The sequence below is a fragment of the Myxine glutinosa genome, chromosome 7, assembly GCF_964187855.1.
Source record: "Myxine glutinosa chromosome 7, kmMyxGlut1.1, whole genome shotgun sequence".
Classification (NCBI taxonomy): domain Eukaryota; kingdom Metazoa; phylum Chordata; class Myxini; order Myxiniformes; family Myxinidae; genus Myxine; species Myxine glutinosa.
The window spans coordinates 130862949-130872851 of NC_136267.1; the positions used below are offsets into that span (position 1 = coordinate 130862949).

Sequence of the window (9903 nt, forward strand, 5' to 3'; positions counted from 1 at the left end):
AAACCCTGCCTCCTTCCCGTAAACCACACCTTTGACACAGATTTAAAGATGGGTTAAACACATGGTGAGCCACACAAAGTAATTGTCAACCCGTGCTCTATAACATTGCACGTTGTCATGTTTCCATCTACATCAGCCATCCTCGTGGTGTTGCTCTCATCTACTGAGGGTGTTGAAAATGGTGAAAAACGTCAAGGTGGTCAACATGTTGGTTTGGAGTAATCTTGAGATTGATGAGTTGCTGGTGCTTGGGATGGAGGGAAGCGTCTTTTGCTTTTGGTCCTTTTACTTTTGCTATGCATACAAGCAGCTACCTAATCACATATATCACAACCTATGCTAGGTGTGATGGAGGTGCAGACAGAAAGTCTGGCTGCTGGGCACTGTTCAAAAGGTAACACCACTTGGCTGGCATGGCGCTGCATCGTGGTGTGAATGTATCATGAGCATCCCCAGACCGATGCTTCAAGCAACCTGCAAGTTTTTTTTTTTTGTTTTTTTTATGCTTCTGCAGAAGAAGGCCGGAGAATTGCGTTTTCAGCATGTGTCCATCTGTGCCGTTATTGAAGGGATTCCAACCAAACTTGGCACTAGTATGGACTGTTATGCAAAGATTATGTGATTACATTTGATTGAAGATAATGCTGGTACTGCAATCATTTGTGAACCACTGAAGGTTTTTCAACCAAACCTGGCATAGTTTGTTTATTCACACCCATGTTTGTCTTTTTTTTTTTTTTTACTTCATATTTATTATGTATGCTTAAACGGTATGGATTGATTACATGTTTGATCAGAGTCGAAAAGGGTGAATTTAATAAGGCGGAAAGGATGCGGTCACAGATTAGAAAATAAGTGTGTAAGGAAAGGAAAAGTAGACGAATCCAACGGTTGAATTTGGCATGAATTTTGTCCTTCACCCCTACTGTAATACAAAAATGAATTGAGTCAATTTTGGGTTTCAACAGGTCAAGGGTCATGTGCCGATTGAAAATCACTTTGCAGATCATCTCAAGTTAGAAGCAGCTGTTGTTGTCTCGCTTTTCTCTCTCCCACACTCTCATGTGACCTCTAATTACCTCTTTCACCAAAGGTGGACAAAGGTTGTTTTCACCCCTGTCTGTATGGCTGTTTGTTTGTCTATGAGCAGGTTATCTCAAAATGCACAAAATGCGAAACTTAGTGTACAGGTAGGGTGGTTGTCAATGACGAAATGATTCCATTTTTGTGAGGATCCGGATCCAGACACTAGAGTTTTTTTTATTTTCTTTTTTTAGTGATTCTTCACCATTGAAAGATTGGGCCAAAAACGATATATATACATATACATATATATACTGTAGATATATAATCACGATATTTCAACAATTTGTGGCCAGGTGGTGACAAGAGTTGGTGGATGAGTTGGGTAGATGACAAGAACAAGCTGATTAGATTTTGGTTAAAGTCCGGATGCAGATGTGGCCTATCAGTGGGATTTAAAAAAAAAAAAAACCCACCTTTAGAGGCCATTTTTCCCTGCAAAGCGGGGGTTGGCCTTTTTCGGGGACCGTGGTTGTTGTTGTTTTTTGGTCCCCTTTTTGAAGCAATGTTTTACGGCCGGATGCCCTTCCTGACGCCAACCCTTTTTGCCGCCTTTAACGACAAACAGTCGTGGGATACCTATCAGTATCAGAACCGTGGGATACCTATCAAACCTATCAGTGGGATACAAAACGTAAACTGTTCAGCCTGGCACGATATGCGCTCTACCGAGTACTGTTCTAGTTTTTCATGTGTGATCCAAATTTGAGATCAAAAGTAACAGTGGGCCTTTACCTGATGTGGGCGGAGGCATATCCATCGACAAGTTCCCGTCAAATTATATTTTATAGTTAGCCTGCTCGCATGGAGTGTGTGTGTGTGTGTGTGTGTGTGTGTGTGTGTGTGTGTGTGTGTGTGTGTGTGTGTGTGTGTGTGTGTGTGTGTGTGTGTGTGTGTGTGTGTGTCCGTCCGTATGTCCGTCCATGTGTGTGTGTATGGACACCTGTGTCCGTCCCCGTCCCCAGGCCATTTTTTTTTTTACCATTGGAGCTTTTGTCAACAAATTTTCAACAAACCCTTTGTATGAGAATATGGATAAAATAATAAAGATTGGTTCAAAATGGCCAAGAACAAAGTCATAGTAAGTAGAAATAGCTCTCATCAGGCTGGCCGCCATGCGTCAAACACAAGAAGGCCAGTTTTGTAATCGCTTCTGTGTTTATTTCCCTTTTGAGCTTTAGTGTCCAGGCCATAATATTTTGCCATTTGAGATTTTGTCATTAAATTTTCAACACACCTTTGTTTTGAGAATATTGGGAATACTAATTAATAAAATTTACAAGCCTCTTTTGTAGTGGCTTTTCATGACAATACTTGCTTCATATAGTTGCGACTCTTAATGGTGGTGGTGGTGTTTATGTCCTGTTTTTGCTGATATTTGACATATAATGTGTTTCAACGGATTTACAAGAGCAAGATCGGTCCACATTAAGACCAACGCACGATTTGGTATATTTTGTGTTTTTGGGGGTTTTTTAAAAACTGGTATGGGTTATTTATCTGTTGACATTACCACATTGAAAAGGGATGCAGTGTTTTATTTTTTCACTAATCATTTTTCCACTTTGTTTCTGGTAGCCTGGCGAAGAGGATGGGATGAAGGAGGAAGAGAAATGCCAGGATGATGTAAAGCCTCAGTGTGAACCTCAGTAAAATGACACATCAAGGGTTACGGGAGGGGGTTTGAAGTGTTTACGCTTACAGTATGACCGACCACCCGTGCATTTCATGCTGCCAACGTACGGTCAAAAATGTTTACAAACTGAAAATACGAGTTTTCTTTTTTTTATGCTTGTACAGCAAAATTATCTGTATGCACAGGTATTGTTTATAAATAACAACTTTGTTCTGCCAATCACATTTGTACATCGTTTGGACTGTCTCAGCATTTCTCAGCTGTAATATAGTCTTCTCAATGGTACCATTGCTTTCCAGGCATAACGTGATATTTTGTTATGGTGAATGGGTTTACGTGGCAGCAAAATAAAGTCAATAAAAAGTATTGTGTTTCCGTCTAATTTTGCCTTCATCGACAAAGACTTACGTAAGCAGTTGTACATCGGATTAGATCGTAATAACCTTTTTGTGGCCTTCTGAATGTAGGACAAGCTTGAAGGCTTTGATGTCATGCACCCAAATCAAAATGCATGATGTACACTACCAGTCAAACGTTTTATAACACCTCAATTTTTCCATTTTTTATTGAAATTTAAGCAATTCAAGTCCAATGAATAACCTGAAATGGTACAAAGGTAAGTAGTAAACTGCTCGAGTTTTTAAAAAAAGTTTAGGTTATCAAAAACGGGAAAATAATGTAAATTACATCGTTATATTGTAAAAAAAGGCCTTCTTCAGGGAACAAGTAATGGGTTAACAACTTACAGCTGTTCTACAGCAATGTAAGTAAATTAAGCCTTGAAAGTTGATGCAAACAATTCCTACAGCTGTCCCAACCTCTGCTGATTACTTGATGACAAAGCCCCTGTCTGTATAAAAGCAGTATTGGAACAGACTGTTATTACACCCTCTGAAGCATTATTTGGACAATATTGCACTACAGGAAGTAATATATTGGAAACTGGAGGAAACTCTGACAGGAAGAGGTCTGGCAGACCCAAAGCCACAACAGAATCAGAAGACAAGTTTCTGAGAGTCAACAGCTTGCATGATATGTGACTCACAGGACAACAGCTTCAAGCACAGCTGGTCGAAGTAAGCAAGTCAGTTTCAACTGTGAAGAGAAGACTTTGAGCTGCAGGTTTGACAGGTCAAGTGGCAGTAAGAAAGCCATTGATAAGATGGCAAAATGAGAAAAAGAGGCTTGCCTGGGCCATGAAGCACCGCCAGTGGACGACTGAAGACTGGAAGAAGGTCTTATGGACCGATGAATCAAAATTTGAAATCTTTGGTTCATCACGCAGGGTTTTTGTATGCTGTCGAGTAGGCAAAAGGGTGGTTCCTCAGTGTGTGACGCCAACTGTCAAACATGGAGGAGGAAGCATGATGGTCTGGGGCTCTTTTCCTTGATCCAGAGTTGGCGACTTGCACAGAGTGACTGGCACCCTGAACCAAAAGGGCTACCACAGCATTTTGCAGCACCTTGCAATACCCTCTGGTATACACCTAGTTGGTCAGGGGTTCATCCTACAGCAAGATAATGACCCTAAACACACCTCCAGACTATGTCAAAACTACCTTCGAGGAAAAGAACAAGACGGTAGGCTTCAAATCATGGAATGGCCAGCACAGTCTCCAGACTTAACCCCATCGAGCTGGTTTGGGATGAACTGGACAGAAGGGTGAAAGCAAAGCAACCTCCAAGTGCATCACATTTGTGGGAACTTCTGCAAGTGTTGGGAAGAACTTCCCGAACAATATTTGATTTACATTGTAGAAAGAATGCCACGAGTGTGTTCGGCGGTTATATCTGCAAAATTTAAATTAAATTTTGTTAAACAAAATGATTCTATGATTTTTTTTATTTATCTCCAATTGTTTATTTGTTCTATGCTTAATTTCAGAGTACATTGAGACATTAAACTGCGTAAATTTCAATAACAACTGGAAAAATTGAAGTGTTCTAAAACTTTTGACCGGTAGTGTATGAATAGGAATTCAGACCTTGATAGAATCATAAGCTTGTCAAACACTTGTATGTCTTTCACTCCTGAGAAATCTCACATTCTCTCTCTCCCTCCCTCTCTCTCTCTCTCTCTCTCTCTCTCTCTCTCTCCCTCTCTCCCTCTCTCCCTCTCTCCCTGTCTCCCTCTCTCCCTCTCTCCCTCTCTCCCTCTCCCCCACTTTCTCTCTCGCTCTCCAAAAAAACTGTCTGGCAAACCCTCCCATCTATTTCTTTAACAATACTCTTGAAGAAGTTCACCAACTCAAACTTTTCAGTCTCACAATCAGCCATGATATTTTGTGGCAAATCACATGTCTACGTTGGCTTCCAAAACCAGTCGCCAACTGGGCTTTATCAGTCATGCAAAGTCCTTCCTTTAATTCGTCCTGTAAAGCCCTTCCTTTAACAGTCACCAACCGTACAAGGCCTTTACCCACAGCTTAATTGAGTACAGCTCTCCCCTCTGTGCGAGCGCCCCTGTCTCACACCTTGCTCAGCTTGACGCCGTGGAAACCAAGGCCTTCAAGATTATTGGAATCTCCTACAATGAAGCTGAGTCTATGGGCCGATCACTTTCACATTTAGACAGGTGGTCTCTGTCTTCTACTGTTCCCTTTCTGGTTTTTTGTATCCTCTGCATTATCCATGCTGTATCCCCTCAACTCTCCCCGCCTCTCCCACGTTCTGCCGCTCCCTCCCTCCACCCCCTCCCAAGTTTCTACAGGGCGCACAATGGTCCACCAGCAAGTCCTTTATGGTGAAATTTCCGAAATCCAGAGTTGCTGCTCATCCACTCATTCACTCCTCTCTTTTCCCACCTGTGGAACAAACTTCCACATTCTCTTCAATGTCATTCTTCCCTCCAGATTTTTGTCCCCCCTCGCACCGTGGAGCGAAAGGGGGACTATGGTTTTCCCCTCGGTCCGTGTGTGTGCGTGCGTAAGCGAAGGACCGAATTCTAATTTGGTGTGTGGGTGCAACCCACGTCAAAATCCAAGATGGCCGCCGCCATGTATGTCTGACGCCATGTATGTCTGAACCTTGAGCGGAATATCTTGAAAAATAAGCGAAGTACCAACTTCTAATCTGGTGTGTGGGTGTATCTAGGCATAAGGAAGAACGCTATTGAAAATTGGGTCGCCACGTCAAAATCCAAGATGGCCACCATCATATATATATATATATAGCTGAACCTTGTGAGCTAAATATCTTGAAAAATAAACGAACTACTAACTTCTAATCTGGTGTGTGGGTGTATCTACGCATAAGGAAGAACGCTATTGAAAATTGGGTCGCCACGTCAAAATCCAAGGTGGCCGCCGCCATGTATGTCTGAACCTTGTGAGCGAAATATCTTGAAAAATAAGCAAAGTACCAACTTCTAATCTGGTGTGTGGGTGTATCTTGGCATAAGGAAGAACGCTATTGAAAATTGGGTCGCCACGTCAAAATCCAAGATGGCCGCCACCATATATATGTCTGAACCTTGTGAGCGAAATATCTTGAAAAATAAAGTAACTACTAACTTCTAATCTGGTGTGTGGGTGTATCTACTCATAAGGGAGAACGCTGTTGAAAATTGGGTCGCCACCTCAAAAATCCAAGATGGCCGCCTTGCGTCTTCCACTTTGTCAACTCGTCACTTCACCGACGGGGGACCTAGGCGTAACGCTTGTCAAGACAGCTGTTCACCACCATCTCAGATTACCCCTCATCTAAAACGATGATATTATCTATCCACATCAACCCTCCCCAAGCCCACCACTTTGTAAGTTTCCAATTTTTCCTTCACTTATGATCCACTTTATCTATCCTGTACATCCTCTCCTACCCCCTAATTATTCCCCACAACTCCTTTTTTTTTCTCCAAGTCTCCCTCTTTTTGGGGGAGGTGGGATGCAAGATCGAGGCTCGTGTAAGAGCAAACATTAATCACAAAAAACAACAACTCACATAAGACATATGATAAAGGGAGCGGAAGACAAGATGGGGATAGAGGGAAGCACACAAGTACAACAGTAGAGAACAGGGACATCGGGAGATCTGTGGGAGGGATATCCCTCTTATCCTTTGATATCCTTTGATCCTTTGGGGTATCCCTATTTTGTCCTTCATTCCTGCTGTTGGTGTCCCTCATTTTGTCCCTCATTCCTGGCCTCTTCTCTTTCTGTCGTTTTAAAAATTCTGTTATTTCCTGATCCGTTATATGCTATAGATCCTTCACGAACCTCGACTTTGTATAAAAAAAATTAATTGAGTGCGTGGTGCAACACACGAATGGACTGTTTCCATCTATACGGCATGTTGACACATTGTTAAATCGTTTGGTCCTACTATCGGTACGTAATAAATATATGGCCACAAATACAACACAAGCTCATTAAACCGTTGTGTATTGGTTTTGCAACACGAAACCCTTCTGCATTCCTTTTTGTTGTGCATTTTCCTGCTGCAGGCTGATCTGCATTTCAGGGAAACCACCAAATGGCAACTGCACACAAAACCCCACACGAGTTTGTATCACTTGATTTCGCTGGTGATCAGAGATTTACTCAGATGATGAACCCGTACTGGTTCATACCATCGTGAGTCTTGTTGGTAACCAGAGAAATGCTCCCTTTCATTTTCCATAATTAAAATAAATTATAAAAAACTAATTGTGTGTGCATCATGCTCAGGCTCACATTCACATTCGTGCATTGTCGATTGGAATCCGACTTGTGTAAACTCATCATAAATTTAAACTGAGGATAATTACCTTACTGAACTTGAGTTGCAGTGTTGTCATGATTTACACCAATCATAATACAAACATTTATTTTCTACTAATTTATTTGTAATACTGGTGATATTATTTATTTATAATCTAAAAAGGTCCAACTGGTCTAAAGCTCTAAATGGTAAAGGATCCAAGCTGGTCTAATGGGTCTCAAACGTCTTACGGGTCTTTGGGGTTATAAGGGCCTTCGTGGTCTTTAATGGACTTTGTGGTCTTTGTCTTCAGCGTGTTTGGGGGGATTTTGGGCCATCAGGGTATTTTGGGCCTCCGGGGTATTCGGGTTATTTTGGGTCTTTTGGATTATCTGGTTCTTTTGGGTCTTCAGTGTATTTTGGATATTTGGAGTATTTTGGAGTCTTTATGTCTTCTGGGTCTTTGAGGATCTTTGGGTTATTTTGGTCCTTTGGATCTTTTGGGTCTTCTGGTTATTTTCGGCCTCTGGGTGTTTTGGGTCTTTAGGGTTCTTTGGGGATTTTGGGTCTTTTGAGGTCTTGGTGGTCTTAAGGGTCTTAGGGGACTTAAGGGGTCTTCAAGTGTCTAAGGGGTCTCAGCAGTCAAAAGAGTCGTGAGGTATATTCCATCATTACGTAATTAATAGATGTACGTAATTAATTGACAGGATGCATCCGACGTTCAAATGGTACGGAATTAATAGATATATAGTCACACGGCTTCACCAACTCGTGGTTTCACGGGTGTTGTTTTTCGGTTTTATATAAATATATATTTGAAGAAGTTTTGTTGACAAATATACAAACATGCATATACAGTTGTTCCATTATAATAAGATGTTACATTCAATGTCCTTGTTTAACTTGTGGAAACATACAAATCCATTAACTAATTTTCTCGTTTAGCTTGTAGTGTATGTTCTGCATATTTACCCTGAGATGACTTTAAAAAGAAAGAAAGACCATCGATAGGAGTGTAAACGTATTGCAGAATTGCGCGTGCGCGGAAAGCCGTGGCGCAGGTAGATTATTATTGTCCCCCGTCGCACAGCGTGGCGAAAGGGGGACTATGGCTTTCCCCTCCGTCCGTGTGTCCGTCCGTCCGTCCGTCCGTCCGTGTGTGCGTGCGGGCGTGCGTAAGCGAAGGCCCGCATTCAAATTTGGTGTGTGGGTGCAACCCACGTCAAAATCCAAGATGGCCGCCGCCATGTATGTCTGAACCTTGTAACCTGCATATCTTGAAAAATAAGCGAAGTACCAACTTCTACTCTGGTGTGTGGGTGTATCTCGGCATCAGGAAGAACGCTATTGAAAATTGGGTCGCCACGTCAAAATCCAAGATTACCGCCGCCATGTATGTCTGAACCTTGTGAGATGAATATCTTCAAAAATAAGTGAAGTCCCAACGTCTAATTTGGTGTTTGGGTGTATCTCGGCATAAGGAAGAACGCTATTGAAAATTGGGTCGCCACGTCAAAATACAAGATGGCCGCCACCATATATATGTCTGAACCTTGTGAGCGAAATATCGCGAAAAATAAGCGAAGTACCAACTTCTAATCTGGTGTGTGGGTGTATCTAGGCATAAGGAAGAACGCCATTGAAAATTGGGTCGCCACGTCAAAATCCAAGATGGCCGCCTCCATGCATGTCTGAACCTTGTGAGCGAAATATCATATCATAGCATGTTTTCTGCGTCTTCCACTTTGTCAACTCGCATCACTTCACTGACAGGGGACCTAGGCGTAATGCTTGTTAATTTTAGTTTGCACGAAAGGTTTTTGGTGCGCTTGTATTCCCAAACTAATTTAACAACGCTGGAGGTGTACTCACGTCTCACCCCAAAGTAAACAGGAAAGAGCAATCGGAAATTCAGACCTTTGCCAAGATGTGTTTGTGTGGTTTATTTATGACATCGATTTATGTTCAATCCAATATGGCTACCGAGCCACGTGACTGATGACGTCATCAATTTCTTTCTTCTATACAATTTTGTAGAATCCACTCAAAGTTCAAACTGGTCCGATCAAGCCTTCTACTTGTCTAATTATGACGTCATCATTAATATATGTTGTTCCCCATTGGGAGTACTTGACAATGAGCCATGTTTAATTATTTTTTTCCATGGAGCGGTTTCGGAGAAAGATGCAAAGTTTTTTTTTCCCAAGATGGCGCCCTACCACGTGATCTATGACGTCATAATTATAAAAAAAATTATACAGGAGTGGGCGCTCCTATTGTGCAAATTGTCAGTCGGACCACCGGTTGAAAAGAAAAAGCATGTTCACGTTCTATGCGAACAAACAGACAGACAAACGGACCCAACTGCAATGCACTCTCCTCTGAGGAAGGTTAAAAAATGGTGAATTTATTAATGAGGAAAGGATGGGGTCATAAATAAGCAAATACAGTGTGTACGTAAAGAAAGAGTATATAAACCCAATGATCCCCCTTAACTAAGCACACGT

The 9903-nt window shown here is 41.8% G+C and overlaps 1 protein-coding gene across 4 annotated transcripts in view; it reads left to right on the forward strand.

Moving 5' to 3' along the window:
* The window catches only part of PHF14 (PHD finger protein 14), a 325301-nt gene extending 322216 nt beyond the window's left edge, over positions 1-3085 (forward strand). For 3 of the 4 annotated variants that reach the window (XM_078782296.1, XM_078782299.1, XM_078782298.1), the window contains one exon: positions 2662-3085. In XM_078782296.1, coding sequence (XP_078638422.1) covers positions 2662-2736 — 75 coding nt within the window. In that variant the 3' untranslated portion in view covers positions 2737-3085. Of the gene's footprint in view, positions 1-343; positions 395-2661 lie in introns of all 4 variants that reach the window. The other variant, XM_078782297.1, reaches the window with a different exon arrangement.
* The last annotated feature ends 6818 nt before the right edge of the window (positions 3086-9903 follow it).